The sequence below is a fragment of the Apteryx mantelli genome, chromosome 5 (genome assembly GCF_036417845.1).
Source record: "Apteryx mantelli isolate bAptMan1 chromosome 5, bAptMan1.hap1, whole genome shotgun sequence".
Classification (NCBI taxonomy): Eukaryota; Metazoa; Chordata; class Aves; order Apterygiformes; family Apterygidae; genus Apteryx; species Apteryx mantelli.
The window spans coordinates 87,874,119-87,894,159 of record NC_089982.1 but is presented as its reverse complement, the minus strand read 5'-3'; the positions used below and the strand labels follow the sequence as shown (position 1 = coordinate 87,894,159).

Below are 20,041 nucleotides of genomic sequence, written 5' to 3'. Positions count from 1 at the left end.
GGGCAGGGGTGGGCTGGGGACCTGGAGCAGCCCCTGCCTTTTTCCATGCCTTTCCAGGCCTCCCTGGTTTGCCGTGCCCAGGGAGCTGCTCCGAAGGGCAGCTAACCCCTGCGCTTGGGGGCTGCTGGGGGCTCCCTGGGGCCGGCCGGGCTCCGGGCCACGCGGGGTGGGAGCAAGGCCGGGGGTAGGTCCGGGCGGCCGGGGGGGAGGCCCCGAGCAGCCGCGGGGGGGTCTGGGCAGCCCCGCGGCCCCCGAGCGGCTCGGTGCTCGCCCGAGGCAGCGGGGAGCGGGGCCGCAATGCCGGGGCCGCAATGCCGGGGCTGGCGCGGGGCCGCCCGCGGGGCCGCTCGCTCCCGGCGCCGCAATGCCGGGGGCAGGGGGCAGGCGGCGGCGGGGCGGCCCCGGACTCTCGGCTCGGCTCGGCGCGGGGCGGGCCGGGGCGGAGGGGGGCGGCTCGGCCCGGCCCCGCCGGCACTCGGCTGGACGCGCTCGCTCGGCGCCGCCGGAACCGCCGCAGCACCGGGGAGCGACGCGCAGCGCAGCGCGGGCGGACGAGAGGTACCGGCGCCGCCCGGGGCCGCGGCGCGGGACCGGCCCGGGGCCGGCGGGGAGCGCGGAGCGGGACCGGCCCGGGGTCACCCGGGACCGGCGGGGAGCGCGGAGCGGGACCGGCCGGGGCGGCTGGCGGGGCTGCGTGCGCCGGCCGGGCCGGACCGGACCGGGCCGTGCTTTCCGCTGAGCCCTTCCCCGCGGTGTCAGGGCCGGGGGCGCAGGCCTGGCGCTTCCCTTCCCGAGCCGGGGTTGGGAGAGCGTGTGAGTGTGATGGGAGCAGGCGGCGGGTGGGTACCGGGCAGCTGTGTGGCATCCTTGAGCACGGGGCTGTGCGCAGGGTGTGCGCAAGCTGGTTTGCATGTGGCTGAGAGCTGTGTGGCTCCGCTCCTCGCAGCGTGGTGCTTTTGGGAGGGCTGTGCTGGGGGGAAGAGCACCTGTGTGCGAGGAGCTAGCTGTGTGCAGCCGCTGTGTGTACTCCTGAGTGGCGGTGGGGGGGGAAGGAAGGAGTTGTGTGTTGAAGGTACTTCACAGCGTGCACGGGAGAGTACGGCATGGTGTGTCGATGGCGTGCTGGGATGTGACATGGGCTGTGGTCACTGCTTAAGTTATGTGGATAGTGCGATGCATTTTGCAGATGAAGGTGGTGTCTAATGTGAAGCAGTTTAACAGTTACTGCGGCTGTGGAATGAACGGAGGGTTATGTGGGGCTGCGCGGTGCAAAAGTTGTGTGACTTTGCGGGCTGTGCCATTTTACTGTGCAGAACCACTGGTTGTCAGAGCATGACTGTGCTGTGTCTGTGGGATGCCGGCAGGATGGGGTTTCACTTTGTGGTACCCTGCGTTTGTTGCAGAAAGCTTTCTTTGTGTACTCTACGGGCAGTATTGTGGACAGAGGGGTTGTGTAATGTTAGTTGTGCCGCGTGTCCCTGTTTGTGCCGGGAGCAAGGGTTTGTGTAGTGCGGGCGGTTGTGCATTTCCCGTGCGACTGCTGGGAAGGGCTGCCCTGCAGATGTGGGGTTCGCAGAGCGCTGTGTGGGTCTGCGCAGCCACACTGCAGCCCTGGGTGTGCTGTGCAGCGCCTGGCTTCGGGAGGCTTGTTTGCGGAGCTGTGGTTTGCAAAGGATGGTGGAGACTCAGGATTTCCACTGAAGATGGAATTTGCTGTGGCTGTTGGGAGAGAGGGTGGACGAAGGGACGAAGGGGGGTGGGGGCGTTCCCTCTTCCCTGCCGGGCCCTGCATGGCCCTGGTTGCTCTCCAGAGGAGCGGGCAGAGAGCTGAGCAGGGCTCGCCGGCTGCCCCTCCGCACCGGGGCCCCAGTGGGGTAGCCCCCCTGGGGCTGCCGGCCCGGCCTGCCCCTCGCTGCTGGGCTGTTGCGACAGGGTGGCCGGTGGCTGCAGTGTCCGCACTGTCCTTTGGGGTCTCTCCTTGCTACCACGGGTTTCTCCTGGGGCTGTCCGGCTGCTCAAGGAGCCCTGGGCAGCACCCGGCTGGGCCCAGGGGTGTGCAGGGTCCTGGGAAACTGCCGGTGTTGGCAACGGGGCAGAGCTGTACCGGCTGCAGTGCCCTGCCCTGCCTCGGAGGGGGACAGCAGGACAGGGGGACGTCAGGCAGCCCAAAGGGCCTGGGGCTGCGTGAGCCGGTGGGCTGGACCTGGAGTCAGCAGGGGAAGGGGAAGCAGAGCCCGGAGCGCGCGCCGGCTCTCTGTGCCCGGCTGCCGTCCAGGACCGTGCTGGGAGCCAGGGCAGTGCAGCCTGCAGCAGCAGAGCAGCCTGGTCACCGCCCAGCCAGGGGCACGCAGCGGGGTGGCAGGGACAGGGCACCCTGCCGCGGTGCTCCCAGCTCGCTCTGCGGCACTGATCCGGCTGCGGGAGGTGGTGGTGTCAGAGGCGTCACCAGAGCCGGCCAGGGCGGCCAGGCCCCTGCGGTGGCCCGGGGTTATTCCCTGGTGCTTCTGGGCCAGTTCACCAGGGGAGCCTGGCTGCGATTCCCCGGGACGTGCCGGCCCCCAGCATGGCGCGGTGTCGTGACTCCTCTGCTTGCATGTGCGCTCTTCCCCAGCCGACCCCGGGGCTGCCGGGAAGCGGGAGAGGGAATGAGGCCCGTCCAGGCGCCCGGGATTGCGAAAGGGCCGGTGCGGGAGGCCAGGCTGTGGTGTGTGCATGCTGGGGCCCTGGGAGAGACGGGGAGGGAGTGGAGCCCGTGGGACCCGCCAGACCTTCTCCTGCCCCGTGGGCTGCGACGTGGCCCTGCTCTTCCAGAGATGCTGTCCCCGCTCGGACCTCGGCCGGGTGTGACCGTGTTGCCTCTTAGCCTTCCCCAGAGAGGATAAACAGAGGGAGCTTCTTCCTCCACATGCTGGCGGGTTTCCCAGGTCTTCGGTCATTTGTGCTGTTCTTCTTTGAGTCCTCCCAGTTTGTCGGTGTCTGCTTTGCTCGGTGTCCCTGTGCATATGTGCCCGTGCACGTGTCCGGGCTTCCCGCACAGTGCTGCTGAGAGAGCAATTCCCGCAGCGCCACCATGGCCTGCCCTTCCCAGGTGCTGCTTTCTAGGATATCATCCCCAGCTGCAAGGATGACCTGCGCTTGGCGGCGGTAACGTGCACAGTCCAAACACGGCGGCTTGCCAGGGATCTAGCTCATCTGCAGAGCTGTCCCTTCCCCAGCTCCTTGCTGTTCGCCAGGGTTTTCCTGGCGGGATCTTATGTCCCTCTGGGTGCCCGAGGGAAGCCAAATGGTGCGTCAGGTTTGAACAGCCCTCGGGAGCTCCCAGCCCTGGGCTTGGGGCTCCGCAGCCGTGGCAGCGCCTCTCCAGCCCCGTCTCCCTGCTCACCCTGCGGGCTGGTGCCTGTGGCAAGTGTGGCCGCTCCGTGGGGCAGCCCCCGTGCGGGACACAGAGCGAGCAGAGGAGGGGACCTGGGGGCCGCGGCACCGGGGACGGCAGCCCTGCCGGGGTGGAGCGGGAGCCCCGTCGGCAGCCAGGGAAGGGAAAGCCATCGAGGCGGCGTGGGAGCAGGTCCAACAGCAGCAGGGCTCCCGCGGCCAGGCGGAGCTGCCCCTCCGTGCCAGGCCCCGTGTGTGCGGCGGGCTGCCGGGCTGGGGCTGATGCAGTGGCGGTGCAGGGGGCTGGTTCAGCCCCGTGGGGCACCGGGACGCCCTGGCCAGCAGCACCGGGGTGCAGAGGGCCACAGGGTTCAGCCCGCGGGGCGCCGGGACGCCCTGGCTGGCAGCATGGGCTCAGCCTCACGCTGGCCCTGCTGGCAGCGAGCGATGCCTGGGCTCGAGCGGCCGGGACATTCCTGAGGTTTTCTGAGCCGTCGCAAGGACCTGGGCTGCTCTCGTGGCTCCCACGATGGGTGTTTGCTCAGGGCAGTGTGTCCTCCCAAGCCCTTTCCCCTCGCAGGCTGGTGCCGCTGCGTGTCTGAGCCCCATTCCTGCGCCGAGGGGATGCACGTCCGGCGTGGCACGGCACAGCACGGCACGGCCAGTCGCCCGCTCGGGCAGTGCTGCCTCGCCTGAAACCCTGATCAAAGAGGGGACTTTGTGTCTGGCTGGAGCAGGCGGCTGGCAGCAGCATCGCCAGGACTGGGCTGGAGCCGGAGGCTGGCAAAGGGTTGCCCCTTCCCCCGGCCAGAGGTGGGAAGTGGACAGGAATCCCGCTGTGGGACTGTTGTGCCGGTGGATCAGCCCCTCTGGGGTGGAAGGGACCCCCGGGCTGGCCTGGCCCTGCCGCGGAGCCCCCAGCCCCGCTGCGGACCCTGCACCAGCCCACAGGACCGCGGTGCCGTGAGGTTGCGTCAGGGTCGGCCGCCGGCCGTTCCCGGCTGGAGATGGGCGGTGGAGGAAAGGGGCCCCGGGCTGAAACCGCAGACGCTGAGCGCAGACCTGCCTCGGCTGCCAGCCGGCGGAGCTGTGCCCGGGACAGCTGGCTGACGGTGGTGCAGCGGGCTGGGAAGCGGGTCCTCATCCCGGGAGCAGCACGTGGGACGGTGGCAAAGCTCCCAGCGCAGCAGCAACGTTGACCAGCGTCGCGCGCCCCGAGAGCAGCAAACACACGGCTTGCACATAAGAAAATGGAAAAAGTGATGGGGACAATGAGAGCCCTGTTAGCCCGACCGCCGTAGCGCATGGATTCGGAGCACGCTTGGAGAGGGAGATCTTTACAGAGGCGCGGGAATCGGCTTGTGCGTTCCCCCCGGGAGTTCAGGCTGCCAGCCCCACGTCCGAGCTTCGCTAGGGACAGGAGGCGCCGTCGGTCCGTGTGGATTCGTCAGGGCGGGTCGCTGGGGAGCTGCAGACGGGCGGCAGGGGCTGAGGACGGGCAGGGAGGTGCCGCTGGCGGGGGTTGCGAGGGGCTCGGGGGGCGCTGGGGGCTGCTCGCGGGGCTGCCCGTGCTGGCGTCCTCCTTCACGGTGCCGGCACCGGGCTGGGCACGTGCCGGTGGCAGCGGTTGGAGGCAGCGGGTGCCGTGGGGATCGCTGCCTGCCCTGAGGAGTGATCTCAGTGAAACGTGGTGAAAAGCAACCACGCAAACTCCAGGCTTTTAGGGCCTGGTGGCAAGAGTCCCTGCAGCCGGGGAATGTCAGAGGTGGCGGGGAGGACGCTGTGCACGAGCTGATCATGCAACGGCCGGGCTGAATCATCGGCACGGAAAGGCAGATGTGACGAGGACGTGCCGGGTAGGAGCATTGCCGTGGGGATGGGGAGCGCCGGAGCCTCTCGCGCCGTGGTGGGGCAGCGCTGTCCCAGCGCGGATCCCGCTCCGGCGCTGGGCGAGGGTGCAGCGTTCCTGCCCCATAAGAGCAGCGTGACCACCGCTCTCCGCAGCGCTGCGGCCAGGGCTGGCGGCTGGCGGAGACTTCTTGTCCCGAAGGCAGCACTGGGGAGGTTTGGCCAGGTTACAAGCAAGTCGTTCCTCAGCGCAGTCACCTGCAGGCTGGGATCGGAGCGTCCCACCGCTCCCCTCTCCGACGCGGGGTGGACCGGTGCCCTCTCGTCTCTCTGTTGCTTGCACTCCCACGGCCCGAGCATCCTCCTTGTCCTTCCCTGACCCCTTCCTTGCGCCTGTGCCAGGGCTGGTGGCAGCAGCCTGCTGTGGCCTCGCAGGTACGGGTGACTTCAGCAATCCTGCTCACACTGGGTGCACCATGATGCCATTTTACCGGGACATCCGGGTCTATTCCAACCGCAATTCTGCGTGCTCCCCCCGTTTCTGTGCCTTTACAGACTGTACCAGGAGAGAACTTTTTCCCCCTCCAGACAGGGTTTTGCTACTGAATAGCATGTGAACCTCACCAGAAAGCTCGCTGGATGGTGACTTCCCAGTTGCAGCCACATTTTTGTTCCAGCAGGTGACCGGTTTTAATCCACTTAGTAGGAGGTCTGCTGTTTTTGTTGTGTGCTAATTATTCGTTAAAAGGTCGTGCGAGATGAACTGAACGCCTTCCCGTCTCGGCCTGTTATATCAGCACAGTTACTGCAATTAGCCAAACTCGTAACCTCGTGGAAGGTCGTACCGGCTCTCCGACACAGGCCGTTTCCGCAGAACCGTGGAGCCCGGCAGTGACCGCACTGCGCTCCTTCAGCCTTGCGCGGACCCGTTGCAGGAGAGCCGGGCGCTCGCCTGCAGCCAGGCTCAGCAGAGATCATCCCTCCCGTTCTGCGCGAGCGCCGGCGCGACTTCAGTCCTTCCCTAGCACCTGCAGCTTGCAGGGGCTCCCCAAAACCGGCACCGAGAGGCCCGGACTGGCTGGTTAGGGCTTGTGCGCCGCGTGTGAAGTGACGCAGCTCTGCAGTGCTTCGTTCGGGCGGTGCGGGGTGGCCCTCGGTGGCCGACGGGCAGCACAGGAAGCGTTAGCGCTGCCGTGTGATGCCGAGCGCATCCCCGCGCCGCTTTCCCGGCGGCTCCCGCTGGCTGTCGCGCTGCTCGGGGGAGATCAAGCGCCACGTCCATCCGGTCTAGCGGAGCTCTCCCTGGCCCTGGCCTGGCTCCCGCGCCCTCCGCTCTGGTGGGCGGCACCCGGCATCGCTCGCGGGTGACACGCGCCCAGCGGCCCGGGAGATGCAGCGCGGTGCTGCGCAGATCTCGGTGGGATGTGGGTCGTGGTGGGATGTGGGTCGCAGCCGGTGCCGGGCGGCTCTGCCGGAGCCCTGCTGGCAGCGGGTCCGGGGCGCGGACTGGAGCTGCAATGCCAGCACGGGGCCGAGCGCAGCGGCGATGGAGGGCACTGGCCGGGGGGAGACGCGGGCGCGCTGGCGCCGAACCGAGCTGCATGTGAACGGGGGATTTTGCCTGTGCGGGTCCAGGGGAGAGGAGCCGGGGGCGGCTGCAGGGAGCGGGGATGCGTCTCGGTCCAGGGGGGCCAGGCTGAGCTGTGGCGGCGCCGCATGTCCCTGTGCCGCCAGCTGGGGCAGCATCGCCGCCCTGACGCCGTCTCCCCGCAGGGCCCAGCGGCCATGGGGAGCCGCGGCGCGCGGGCACGGCCGGAGCTCCTGGCGCTGCTGGCGGGCGCCTGGCTGTGGGTGGGCAGCGCCCAGCCCACCGCCCCCGGCCCCACGCGCGGCCCCGGCGCCAGCGCCGTCCCCGCGCTGAAGTTTCGCCTGGCCGGCTACCCGCGCAAGCACAGCGAGGGCCGCATCGAGGTCTTCTACAACGACGAGTGGGGCACCATCTGCGACGACGACTTCACGCTGGCCAACGCGCACGTGCTCTGCCGGCACCTCGGCTTCGTGGCTGCCACCGGCTGGGCCCACAGCGCCAAGTACGGCAAAGGCGTCGGTAAGAGCCGGCAGCGGGTGCCGGTCCGGGCGCCGCAGCCGCGCCGTGGGTTTGTGCATGCGGGCACCAGGCAGCCTGGGGAGCTGCGCACGTACGTGTGAGCTGCCGTGCGTGTGCGGGGGCCGCCAAGGTTGCGTGCGTGCACCACAGTGGTGGCACTGTGCATGCCTGCACGGCGTGGGGCGACTGCACGTCTGTGTGGCTGCAGGCGTACGGCACAGAGGTGCAGCAGGCTGTGCTGCAGGGGAGAGGCTCTCCAGTTCCGGGGGTGCATGTCACATTTTGGGGCCATTTTGGGGGTTACATCCGGGAGAGCAGCCCTCTGGGGAGGTGCAAACCCCACCTGCTGCTCTGCCCCTTCGGAGCTTCCTTCTTTGCATTTCCCCGTCTCGGCTCTGTGCCGCGGGAGGACTGCGTCCGCCCTGCACCGCCGCGGCCGCGCTCCACCGCCACCTGCCCCACTGCCGTGGGGGGACGCCGCAGCGGCTCGGCCCCCTCACCGGCCCTGGTGTCTTGCAGGGCGGATCTGGCTGGACAACGTGAACTGCGGCGGGAGCGAGAAGAGCATTGGGGACTGCAAGCACCGGGGCTGGGGCAACAGTGACTGCAGCCACGAGGAAGACGCGGGCGTCGTCTGCAAGGACGAGCGCATCCCCGGCTTCAAGGACTCCAACGTCATTGAGGTGAGGAAGCTGCCGGCCCCGCTCGCCTGTAGCCCGGCCGTGGGGCAGCCCGGCCGTGGGGTGCTGCCTGTGCCTGTCCTCGCCACGTGGCCGGGGCAGCTCCCGCCGGGCACTGGTGGATCCCGTGTGCAGGATCCCTGACCCTGTCGGTGCCTTCCCAACGCCCCCAGGGTCGGGGAACGCCGTGTCCCCGGCACAGCCCTGGCCCCGCTCCGGGGCGCTGGGAGCAGGCAGGAGCCCTGGCCGTCCCGGCCGCAGGGCTGGCGCGTCTGCGGGCGATGCAGCGGGCACATCCCTCCCTGGCCCCACGCTGGCGCCCGGTGCTGCCCGGCATCCCCTGAGCCTCCAGGGCTGCTGCTTCCCCTGCGGCTTCTCCAGGCCACGGCGTCACCTCTTGCCTCTGCCCCCTGTTTCCGTCTTTCTCCTCCTCTTGGCCAGGGACCCGCGGTCCGCACGCCCGCTCCTGCATGCTGCGCTCCTCCGGCACGCATGGGCCCTCCTCTCTCTTTCAGGTGCTCTGCTCCTCAAACCAGCTCTCCTGGCTGCCCGACACCGTCCCCGGTGCATGTCCCCGGGGCGATGGGACGGCAGCACTGCTCCTGGCTGTGCTCCCCGTGCCCAGCCGGCCGGGACCCACAGGGGGGACCCCCGGGTGCCGTCCCCAGTGCATGTCCCCGGGGCGATGGGACGGCAGCACCGCTCCCCCGAGATGTGCCCGAGGGGCCGTGGGGCACTGCTGGCACGGGAGGGGATCCGGTTCTTGGCTGCTAGGGCCGTCGGAGGCAGCCTGCAGGGAGGCAGGGCCCCGTCCCTGTGCCCCCCGGGCACCAGGGAGCCCCGTGCCGGCAGGCACCGGCTTCCCCTCGGGCATCCCCATGGATCGGGGGGCCGGGGCTGGGGCCGGGAGCCGTGCAGTGTGGCACGGCGCAGACTGACCGTGCCCTGCAGACGGAGCAGAGCCACGTGGAGGAGGTGCGGCTGCGGCCGGTGGTGTCCGGGGCCAGGAGGCGGCTGCCGGTGGCGGAGGGCATCGTGGAGGTGCGCTACAAGGACGGCTGGGCGCAGATCTGCGACCAGGGCTGGGACAGCAAGAACAGCCGCGTCGTCTGCGGCATGATGGGCTTCCCCGCAGAGAGGAAGGTGAACAGGAACTTCTACAAGTGAGTGGGGCTGGCGGGGCGCCCGCGGGCCGGGCGAGCGGGACCGGGGCTGGGGGCAGCTGCCGGACGCCCTCCAGCCTCTGCGGCTCTCGCCGTCTGCGGCCCCCAGCCGGGTGCTTGCCCAGGCGCTCGCTAGCCGAGCTGGCGATCCGTGCCGCAGCTGGTGGCCCGGCTGCATGCGTGCACGGGCTGCGCCGAGGGGGCCGGCGGCGTTCCCGTAGCCGCCTGTGTTCCCGCTGCGCTCCCGGGGGAGCGCGGGGTCCCGGCCACGGCGACGGCTGCGCTGGGCCGGGCAGGGGCTGCTCCCGCAGTGCTGCGGCATGAGTGAGGGGTCGGGAGCGGGCAGCCGGCAGTGCGGGGTGCTGCCCGTGGTGTTGTGCCCAGTGCTGTGTCCGGTGCTGCACGTGTCTGGCACTGCGCATGCCCGGCGCTTCGCGTGCCCGGCGCTTCATGTGCCCGGCGCCGTGCCTGCCCTGACCGCCCAGCCGCGGTGTCGCTCCCGCAGGCGGTTCGCGCGCGCAGCCAGGACGAAGGGCCGGCGCCCGGGGCCGGGCAGCAGGTAAGGGGCCGGGCGCCCCGTCTGCTGAGCCCTCTGCAGAGCCGGGCTGTCCGGCCCCGGCCGGGCTCTGCCTTGGCGCCGGATCCAGGTGCGCGTGGATCCAGCCGGAGCAGAGCCGCGGGCCCTGGCCATGCCAGGCCGTACCCTCGTGCTTGCCGCTTTGGGGTCTGGTGCAGCGGGGTCCTGGGGGCTCGCGATACCCCGGCCCCGGGACCCGCTCGCTGCAACCTGCTGGTGCTGCTTTAGCCGCGTTGGTGTTCCTGCCCTTCCCGCTTGTCAGGGTTTTCCCATGCAGGGCTGTGCGAAGACGAACTCTGCCCCCCTTTCGGGAGCTCTCTCCCGAGAGCTGGGTGCAGGTTTCCTTGGGCACGTCTCCCTTTGGCTGCACATCTACAGTTGTCCAGGGGTCCACGGGCTAATCCAGGCTGGAGGGGACCTCCGCGGTCTCCAGTCCAACCTCCTGCTCCGAGCAGGGTCAGTGCAGGGGGCTTTATCCCTTCGGTTCTTGGAAAATCTCCAAGGATGGAGATCTCTTGGCCCCTGCTCCAGTGCTGAACTGACCTCACAGGGACGGTTTTCCTTGTGTCTAGTCTGAGCTCCTTGCTTCATTTCGTGCCTGCCGTCCCTTGTGCCCCTGCCCTGCACTGCTCTGCGGAGCCCGACTCCGGCTTTGGCTCCCCGATAACCCGAGCGGGGCAGGACGGCTGCCGCTGGGTCCCGTCTCCGGGCTGAGCCGGCCCCGCTCCCTCCGCCTCTCCTCAGCCCTGACCGTCTCCGGGCTCTCCGCAGCGCTCGCTCCATTTTGCTGGTCTTTCTTGTCGGGGGGGCCCAAAGGTGGATGCAGCATCCAGCTGTGCTCTCCTGAGCGCTAGCGAGTGTCCTCCAGCCGTTTGCTTGTATCCCGAGCGCGTCCGAGGCCGAGGCTCCCGGCAGCCCCTGGCCGCATCCCGGGCTCACGGCGTGGCGCAGGCGGACGTGACCTGCCACGCGCTCGGTGCCGCATTCGCGGGGCGTCCCGCTCTGCAGGGAGCGTGGCCCCGGCCGCCTCTGGTGTCCGGATGAGGACGTGGGCATGCCTCGCTTGCGCCGGGACAGCGACAGATCAAATCGTCACCGCCTGGGTTTGATCTGCTGCCGCGTGACAAGGCAGCAAGGGACGTTGCTGCATCCAGCACGGGTTTCCTGGAGCGATGCTGGAAACTGCATCATCGCTGTGAAAGGAGGTTGCATCGTGTGGCCGGGCAGCAGATGATGCCACCGCACCCGCGTGTGGCGCGAGGGGACCTGCATGAGGCTCCCGGGAGGGCCGACATGCCCTGCTCCGGTTTTCGGCGAAAGCCGGGGCCAGGCTGCGCTTCCCGTGTGGCTGCAGCCACGGGGTGGCAGCCTGGGGGCCCCAGGCTCCTTGACTGCTGTTTTCCGTTTTCCAGGCTGGCCTCCAAATCTGGCCCCAAACACAAGCGCAGGGAGGACGTAGGGTCCGAGAAGAGGTAAATGGCTCCAAGGCAGAGCCCGAGTGCCAGGAGTCCTGCTCAGCATCGCCAGAGCTGTGCGTCCCGCGCTGCCGGGGACGCGGGGCAGGAGGTGGCACGGCGCAGCTCGGGGTGACAGAGCGAGGGCAGGACAGCGAGCGCAGCAGGCAGGGCGGCCGCCGGGCACCTCCGCTCCCGGCTGCCCTGCCGGCGCCCTCAGGGCTCCGCTCTCTCCTTGCAGGCTGTTGGCGGAGCGGCAGCAGCTCAACTACCGCCTGCACTCGGTGTCGTGCACGGGGACGGAGGTGCACCTCTCCATGTGCGCCTTCGAGTTCCACCGCGGCAACGCCTCGGCGGCCTGCGCGGCCGGCATGCCCGCCGTCGTCAGCTGCGTGCCCGGGCCCCTCTTCGCCGCCGGCAGCGCCCACAAGAAGAAGCAGCGGCAGCAGCAGCAGCAGCAGGGCCAGGTGAGCGCTGCGGGGAGCCGCGGCCGCCGGCCTGCGTGTCCCGCGCTGGCAGCTGCCCCCCGCCCGGCTGAGCAGGGGCAGGGGCAGGGGCAGGGGCTGGGTGGGGGGTGCACTGAGCCCCTGTGTGACGGGGGCAGGAGGCGGGGACGGTCCCTGTCCCTGCACATCACTGCAGGCATGGCCAGCGTTGTCTGTGCTGCACTGTGCCATGCCACATGGTGCCATGCCGTGCTGGGCTGCGCCATGCCGTGCTGGGCTGCACCATGCAGTGCTGTGCTGCACCATGCAATGCTGGGCTGCACCATGCTGTGCTGGGCTGCACCATGCCGTGCTGCACCATGCCATGATGTGCTGCACCATGCTGTCCCGGGCTGCGCCATGCCGTACTGTGCTGCACCATGCAGTGCTGTGCTGCACCATGCAGTGCTGTGCTGCACCATGCAATGCTGGGCTGCACCATGCAATGCCGGGCTGCACCATGCCATGATGTGCTGCACCATGCGAAGCCGTGTCACCACGCTGTACCATGCCGTGCCTGACCCATGCTCCCCAGCAGCCACGGATCCGGCTGAAGGGCGGCGCAAAGGTCGGGGAGGGCCGCGTCGAGGTGCTCAAGAGCAGCGCGTGGGGCACGATCTGCGACGACCGCTGGAACCTGCTGTCGGCCAGCGTGGTGTGCCGCGAGCTGGGCTTCGGCAGCGCCAAGGAGGCGCTCACCGGGGCGCGCATGGGCCAAGGTGAGGGCTCCCGGGGCGCAGGCGCTGGGCGTTGCCCTGGCTGGGGCTGCGGGTGAGGCGCGGGGCCCCGCTGCGCCGGGGGTTGCAGGCGGCGTGCCGGGAGGGGAGCGCGGTGCTCGCCCCCAGCGCCCCCGGGCAGGCGGCCTCCCCGGTGCACCCCGGAGCGGGGAGCGAGGGGGGCGCCGGGGTGGCAGGAGGGCTGCAGCCGCCCCGTGCCCTCCGGCAGGGACGGGGCCCATCCACATGAGCGAGGTGCAGTGCTCGGGCACCGAGAAGTCCCTCTGGAGCTGCCCCTTCAAGAACATCACGGAGGAGGACTGCAAGCACTCGGAGGACGCGGCCGTCCGCTGCAACGTCCCCTACATGGGCTACGAGAACCTGGTGGGCACCGCGCGGGGCTGCGGCCGTGTCGCTGCGAGCGCCTGAGCCGGGGAGGCCCCGCGCCGGCTGCGGGGTGTCCCCTCCGCTGCGCCCCCCGGCTGTGGGGCCAGGGCTGCCCTGGGGGGCTGGGGGCAGAGGGAGGCCTCGGGGCCTGGGCGTCCCTGTGCCGGGGGGCAGCGGCAGCCACCCGCCCTGCTCTGCCTGTGCCGAAGCATCAGAAAAAAAAAATCCCCGTGGGCCAACCGAGAGAGGTTTTTTTTTTTTTTAACTGACGATGAAATGAGGAAGCCTGGCGCAGCACGGTGCCGTCTGCCCTGGCCTGGCGTTTCATCTGCTCTGGCGCGCTTACCTCGCCCCTGCCTGCCGTTGCTGAAACGGGAACGCTGCTCAGAAATGCGCCGCTTCCCTGCCCGGGATGGCGTGCCCCAAAGCCGGGAGCAGCTTCGCTCCCGCGGCCCCAGCACCGTGCTGGACCCGCTCGCAGCACACCGGGAGCCGCCAGTGGCTCTGCGCCATGCCCGGCTGTCCCAGAGCTCCCTGCAGCCCTGGCATCCCCACGGACCGGCATCCCTACGGACCGGCATCCCCCCCGGCATCCCTGTGGCCCCCAGCATCCTCATGGCCCCCAGCATCCCCATGGACCGGCATCCCTACGGACTGGCATCCCCCGCATCCCCATGGACCAGCATCCCCCGCATCCCCATGGACTGGCATCCCCCGGCATCCCCGTGGCCCCCAGCATCCCTGCAGCCCCAGCATCCCCGCGGCCCCGGTGACCCCAGCGTGGGCAGTGGGCCGGGTCCCGCTGGTGACACCGCCGCTCTCCCCGCAGATTCGGCTGAGCGGGGGCCGGAGCCGCGCGGAGGGGCGGGTCGAGGTGGCGGTGGGGGCCGGCGGCGGCGGCCAGCCCCGCTGGGGCCTGGTGTGCGGCGAAGGCTGGGGCACGCTGGAGGCGATGGTGGCCTGTCGCCAGCTGGGGCTGGGATTCGCTAACCACGGCTTGCAAGTAGGTGCCGGTGCCGCGGGGCCGGGCAGCAGCCGCCAGCAGCGCCGCGGGGCCGGGGCCGGGATGGGGACCGATGCCGGGATGGGGGTCGATGCCAGGGCCGATGCCGGGGCCAGGGCGCTCACGGCGCCAGGCCTTGCCCGCAGATCCGCCTGGCCGGCGGCAGGACGTCGTCCGAGGGCCGCGTGGAGGTGAAGCGCGGCAGTAAGTGGGGCACGGTGTGCAGCGACGGCTGGACCACCAAGGAGGCCATGGTGGCCTGTCGCCAGCTGGGGCTGGGCTACTCCCTGCACGCCGTGACGGTAGGTGCCGGCGCGAGGGTGTGCGGCCGTGGGACGGCGCCGGCGTGGGTGCCGGGGCGCTGGCGGCTCCGCGGGGCGCGAGGGGCGGCAGCCGTGGGGCCCTGCCGCTGCCCGGCCCGTCTCGCCCCTGTCCCCAGGAGACGTGGTACTGGGATGCCAGCAACGTGACGGAGATGGTGCTGAGCGGCGTGAAGTGCGAGGGCCACGAGATGTCCCTGAGCCACTGCCAGCACCACGGCGACAGCCTGAACTGCAAGAACACGGGCACCCGCTTCGCTGCGGGCGTCATCTGCTCTGAGAGTGAGCGGCCGTGGGGCTTGCGGCAAGGGGACTGCGGGTGATGGGGTCAGGGCTGCAGGTAGCGGGGTCTGCAGGTGATCGGGGTCAGTGGCTGCAAGCCAGAGGGTTTGCAGGTGATGGGGCTGCAGGCAATGCAGTTTGCAGGTGATGGGCCATGGACTGCAGGCAATGGGGTTTGCAGGTGGTGGGGGGTCAGTGGCTGCAAGCCAGAGGGTTTGCAGGTGGTGGGGCTGCAGGCAATGCGGTTTGCAGGTGATGGGCCATGGACTGCAGGCAATGCAGTTTGCAGGTGGTGGGCCACGGGCTGCGGGCAATGGGGTTTGCAGGTGGTGGGGCTGCGGGGGCACCTCCTGCCTGGCCAGTGGGGTGGGCATGCATTCGCCTGGCTGCAGCACTGCAGGGAGGCTGCTGGCTCAGTCCTGCTGCCCCGGGGTGCTTGCCCCAATCCCTGCCGTCCCCCGTGCCGGTGGGGCAGCCGCCTGTCCCTGAACAGCCGTGTGTTCCCCAGCCGCCTCCGACCTGCTGCTGCACGCCCCGCTGGTGCAGGAGACGGCTTACATCGAGGACCGGCCGCTGCACATGCTGTACTGCGCCGCGGAGGAGAACTGCCTCTCCAGCTCGGCCCGCCTCGCCAACTGGCCCTACGGGCACCGCCGCCTGCTCCGCTTCTCCTCCCAGATCCACAACAACGGCCGTGCCGACTTCCGCCCCAAGGCCGGCCGGCACTCCTGGGTCTGGCACGAGTGCCACCGGTGCGTGCGCCGCTTGGCACGGGGCGGTGGGGAGAGGGCAAGGGTGATGCCGGTGAGGGTGATGCTGCTAAGGGTGATGCTGATGAGGGTGATGCTGGTGATGCTGGTGAGGGTGATGGTGATGCCAGTGAGGGTGATGCTGGTGATTGATGGTGATGCCGGTGAGGTGATGGTGATGCCGGTGATTGAGGGTGATGCTGGTGAGGGTGATGCCGGTGGGGCAGCTGAGCCTGGGGGCTGTGGCTGCCTGGTTCTGCCTGCTTGGGCTCAGGGCTGTCCCTGGCTCTGGGGCCGGGGGAGGCCAGGAGGGGGCTGCAGGCAGTGCCACGCGGTTGAGCCTCCCTGGCTCGGCCGGGGCTTCCCGCTGGCCGGGGGCAGGACCAAGCTCTGCCTGCCCTCACGATGCTGCCGCCCCAGGGCAGGGGCTGCAGGGACCTTCCCTGAGCACCGTGGGGACAGGTGGGTTGGGGGGACCTGCCACAGGCCAGGACGAGTTTCCTGGTGGCTCTGTGGGTTTCCTTCTCCATCCCCATCCCCCTCGGCCTCCCCCCCCCGCCCCAGGGGTCCGGGCACCGGGTCACCGCGGGCTGCGTCTCCCGCAGGCACTACCACAGCATGGATATCTTCACCCACTACGACATCCTGACCCCCAACGGCACCAAGGTGGCGGAGGGCCACAAGGCCAGCTTCTGCCTCGAGGACACGGAGTGCGAGGAAGGTGGGCGCCGCGAGGGGCCGGGTGCTCCGGGGGCCGGGCTGGCGGGAGGGCGCCGCGCTGAGCCGCGCTGAGCCACGCTCCCCTCCTGCCGGCAGACGTGGCCAAGCGGTACGAGTGCGCCAACTTCGGGGAGCAGGGCATCACCGTGGGCTGCTGGGACCTGTACCGGCACGACATTGACTGCCAGTGGATCGACATCACCGACGTCAAGCCGGGGAACTACATCCTGCAGGTGCTGCTGCTGCTGAGCCCCCCGGCTCCGGGCCCCCGACCCCACTTGCAACCCTTCCCGCGCACCCTCTGCCCGGCTTTCACCGGGCTGCCTCCACCTGTCTGGGGCAGGGATGGAGCTGGGAAGAGGGAAGCCTTAAATAAGCCTTGTCCCAAATGGCCCCGGCTGGATCCAGGGCTCCCAGCACCTCCCGGTTGTGGTGCTGTGCGGGACACGCTGGCAGGGCGGGCGGACGCCGGCACGTGCCTCTTGCCACGGTCCTGCATGGCGCCGGGCTGGTTGCCAGCCTCGGCACGCGGCCGGCGCTCCACTGCTGGGACACATGGCCCGGAAGCGGTGGCACTGGGCTCGCGCCCATCCTGGTGCCTGGGGACGGCTGGGCTCGCGTGGGACACGCTCTGGCGTGTTTCAGCCCATGGCCAAGCGGTGCAGCGTTTTCTGCTGCCTCCTTCCCCTCTCCCCTGCACAACGGGCACTGGACAGCTTGGGGCCAAAGCCACCTTGCTCCTCTTGTGCCCCTTTCGGGGGTGTGGGGGGGACGACAGTCATTCTGGGTTGTCCTAAGGGCAGGAGCGGGTTGGACGGTGGGGCCGGGCAGCACAGCTGCGGTCAGCAGGCAGGTCCTGCTCGGAGCTGGGTCCTGCCCATCACGGAAGCGCTACGAGCCCTGTCCAACCCGCTGGGCACCGGCCCTGGGAAGCGCTGCTAGCAGACACGCGGTGCACGGTGGCAGGGCCACCCCAGTCTCAGTGCAGCCCCCCCCTGTACCCCATACCCCCCCTGCCCTCCTGCCGGGCTGCGGGGCCGAGTCCTGCAGGGCTGAAGTGCTGGGGCCGTGCTGGAGCAGCGCCCCGGCCATCAGCTCTGCTGGGGCCACCCGACGTGGTGCCGCACGGGGCTGCGGGGCCCGCGGGCCAGGGCTGCGCCCCCCCCCCACCCACTCCTCTGTGTCCATGTCCCACAGGTCGTGATCAACCCCAACTTCGAGGTGGCGGAGAGCGACTTCACCAACAACGCCATGAAATGCAACTGCAAGTACGACGGGCACCGCATCTGGGTGCACAGCTGCCACATCGGTAACGGCCCGGGGCACGGCGCGGGCTGGGGGGTGTCGGGGTGAGGGCAGCGGGGAACAACGGCGCAGTGGGACGCAGCGGGGCTGGGGCAGCTGCAGGGCAATGCGGGCAGGCGGCTGGGGTGGTGGCAGAGGCGCTGGCAGAGCCAACAGCTTTCGCCCTGTGCTCGCCCAGGTGACGCGCTCAGCGACGAGGCCAACAAGCGGTTCGAGCAGTACCCAGGTCAGCTCAACAACCAGATCTCGTAGGGCCCCAGGCGCCCCGGGGAGATGGGCATCTCCTCCTTCGCCCCACGCGCGTGGGAGGAAGCTGCTGCGGGGCCGGCGGGGAGGCCTCGCGCCCTGCACCACCGCAGCCGTGCCGCGCGCCCCACGGGACCTCCGCGTCTCGCCGGCACTGCCCAGGACTCGCCGTCGCCAGCTGCCCTCCCCGCCGCGTGGAGCTGGTGCTGGAGGCACTGCACGCGCCGTGCGCCTCCCAGCCCGGGGGCTGCCGCCCCCAACCACTGCCAGGAGACACGGTGCCCCTTCCCCTGGGCTGCGGCACACGGGTACGGTCCGGAGGGGCCCCGCACACCCCTCCCAGCCCCTCTCCCACGCACGCCATTGCGCTCCCCCTGCTCCCTGGTCGCCGCCACCCCAGCAGCACCCGCCTCCCGTCCTGCCCTGGCTCCTCTCGCCCCCCACACTGGCCCCTCGCTGCCTTCCCCGGCTCGGCCCTCTGCCCCCTGCCTCCCGGGCACAGCGCCCGCTGCTGCCCCTCGCGCAGGGACCCCAGCCCTGCACGCTGCGGCGGGTGGCCGCCCCCCATGCGCAGGAGGCTCTGCAGGGCCTGGGAATCCTCCTCTCCTCGCCCTGGGGACTGTGTGGCCGCCCCTGCACTGGCAGTACTGGCTCCTGTTGCCTGGCAGTGGCTCCCACACCTGTTTCTTAGTTGTAATTTTATTTTCTCTATAAAGTCGTCAGTTCTATTTCCCCAATGGCTGCTGGCTCTTCTCTGGGGTGGGATGAGGAGCGTGGCAAGACCAGGAGGCACAACGCAGCTAGCGCTGCAGGGCTGGCCCGCGTGCTCCAGCGAAGAGCGCAGGAGCTGCCTCCCCTGCCCTGCATGGCGCAAGGGAGCTGCCCCCCGCCCCATGCGGAGCAAGGAGGCCAACGCAGATGTTCTGCCGCAGCAAGCCAAGCAGCGTGACCTTCCACCAGCCCGACGGGGCTGTGAGCCAGGCTCGCACCAGAGAGATGGGCTACCTCGACGTGGAAGCAGTCCGATATGGACCGGCACAGAGGGAGCACAGCCCAGCAGAGCCACGGGCAGCCACACTTGGGATGGACGATGAGGACACGACACCGTGGTGAGGGGAGGGACAGCCCGATTCCTGCAGCTCTATCACACCTCAGCCAGAAGCTCCGGCCCTGCTTGCGGCTGAGAGGAGCACAGACAAGAGCTGCAGCCAGCTGGAGCACGTCACTGCAGGGCCAGACTGCTCCTCCATGCGACTGGGGAGGAAGAGAGGGGCAGCCGTCGGCTCGGCTGTGGGCAGGCCCTGGCCCGAGGCAGTGGAAAGCACTGCGGTCAACGCTGCCAGAGCAGCTATGTGAGAAACGCCGTCCGGCGTCTCTGCTATTTCCCCTGTGAGCAGCAGCCCCTCCCCGCTGGCTGGGACTTGCTGGAGAAACAAATTCCACTGGTGAGGCCAGGGCCAGCACTGAAAGGAGGCCTGTTTTCCCTCGGTGGGAGGAGTGGGCACCGAGGGAGCAGCTGCTTTGAGCTACCCTTCGCCACAGCACCCCCAAGGAACTGTGCTTCTTTCATCTCCTAAAAATAACAGGCATGTGTGAAGGCTCAAGGGTCCCTTCACAGGCAGGGCCTGGCTCGGACACACACGTTCCCTTATGCTGGGAGCACGGGCCTGACGCAGGGCCTTCAAGGCAGCCACTTCTCCCCTGACCACGACAGCTCCCTGCTCCGTGCCTCCTGCAGCCTCTGGCAGGGGTGTCGGGGCTGGAGCGGAGCAGAGGCTCTTCCAGGAAGGAGGGAACAGTATGGAGCTGCTCCTTCCCAGAACGCCCGCACGGGCTCCCAGCCACCAGCTGCTGAGCACAAGGGAAGGAGCAAGCTCAGCCCCGGCGACGGAGCAGGGCCCAGCAGGTCCCCCGGGGCCTGGCTGCGTGCGTGGGAGAGCAGCGCTCCAGCACAGGCAGCTGCTGGGGCGGGGGGGGACGACGGACAGGCAGCGCCGGCATGTGAAGGCTGTGCACAGCCCGGGCTGCAGGCTCCCACCTCCAGCCCTCCTGAGCCTCCCGGCAGAAGCTGCCCCTGCCAGGTCAGAAGCCAGCTCAGCGCCAGCACCAAGGCCCCTTTCACCACGACCCAGAAAGCTGCTTCCTTGGTGCAGACGCGGACACAGACGTTAGAGCCTTTGAAATGCAGCAAGGGGAAGTGATTCGACCAGGAGAGCATCTGCCGAGTCCCCCAGGGCTCATGGGAACAGCCACGGCAGCAACCCCTGCCAAGGACCAGCTCAGTCAGCACCTCCGGGGTGGCAGTGACAGCTGCCCTTCGCAAACCCCTGCGCCAGAGCAGTGCCAGGAGGGCCAAGGCTCCCCCAGAGAGGAGCTGGCCTCACGAGCCGTGGCTGCGATGGGAGCACGTGCCTGGTGCCCGCGTGTCACAGACGGAGGGGTCAGATCATGCGCAGCGCAGGTGCGAAGTGGGTGGCAGGACACCTCTGTCCTGACAACAGAGGAGGTAACTGGAGGCGCAGTCGGTGTGCTCGTCCCCAGCTGGGAGGCCTTTGGTGAGGACTGGCACAAGGGACCGGGCCCCACACAGCACAGCCTCTCCTAGGCGGCATGCAGGATACCTGCTG

At 69.7% G+C, this 20,041-nt stretch overlaps 1 protein-coding gene across 3 annotated transcripts; it reads left to right on the top strand.

Annotated features, from left to right (window-relative positions):
- Positions 1–480: 480 nt before the first annotated feature.
- LOXL3 (lysyl oxidase like 3) lies at positions 481–18,146 on the top strand. 3 transcript variants are annotated; one of them, XM_067298465.1, is made up of 14 exons: positions 481–558; positions 6,994–7,327; positions 7,847–8,010; positions 8,959–9,170; positions 11,443–11,668; positions 12,225–12,405; positions 12,632–12,786; positions 13,619–13,792; positions 14,232–14,394; positions 14,903–15,146; positions 15,749–15,864; positions 15,960–16,096; positions 17,061–17,172; positions 17,347–18,146. In XM_067298465.1, exons 2-14 carry the CDS (start codon positions 7,006–7,008, stop codon positions 17,418–17,420), a joined length of 2,280 nt encoding a protein of 759 aa, XP_067154566.1. In that variant the 5' UTR covers positions 481–558; positions 6,994–7,005; the 3' UTR covers positions 17,421–18,146. The 3 variants fall into 3 exon arrangements, with proteins under 3 accessions (XP_067154566.1, XP_067154567.1, XP_067154565.1); XM_067298466.1 differs by lacking the exon at positions 13,619–13,792 and adding an exon at positions 13,939–14,094 and having other exon boundaries at positions 12,222–12,405; XM_067298464.1 differs by having other exon boundaries at positions 12,222–12,405.
- Positions 18,147–20,041: the final 1,895 nt, after the last annotated feature.

Excerpts from the sequence above, each read along its gene's own strand:
- LOXL3 (XM_067298464.1), top strand. The coding sequence starts at position 7,006 with ATGGGGAGCCGCGGCGCGCGGGCACGGCCGGAGCTCCTGGCGCTGCTG. Across the intron at positions 8,011-8,958 it reads AGGACTCCAACGTCATTGAG|ACGGAGCAGAGCCACGTGGA; the intron begins GTGAGGAAGCTG and ends CGTGCCCTGCAG. Across the intron at positions 17,173-17,346 it reads GGTGCACAGCTGCCACATCG|GTGACGCGCTCAGCGACGAG; the intron begins GTAACGGCCCGG and ends GTGCTCGCCCAG.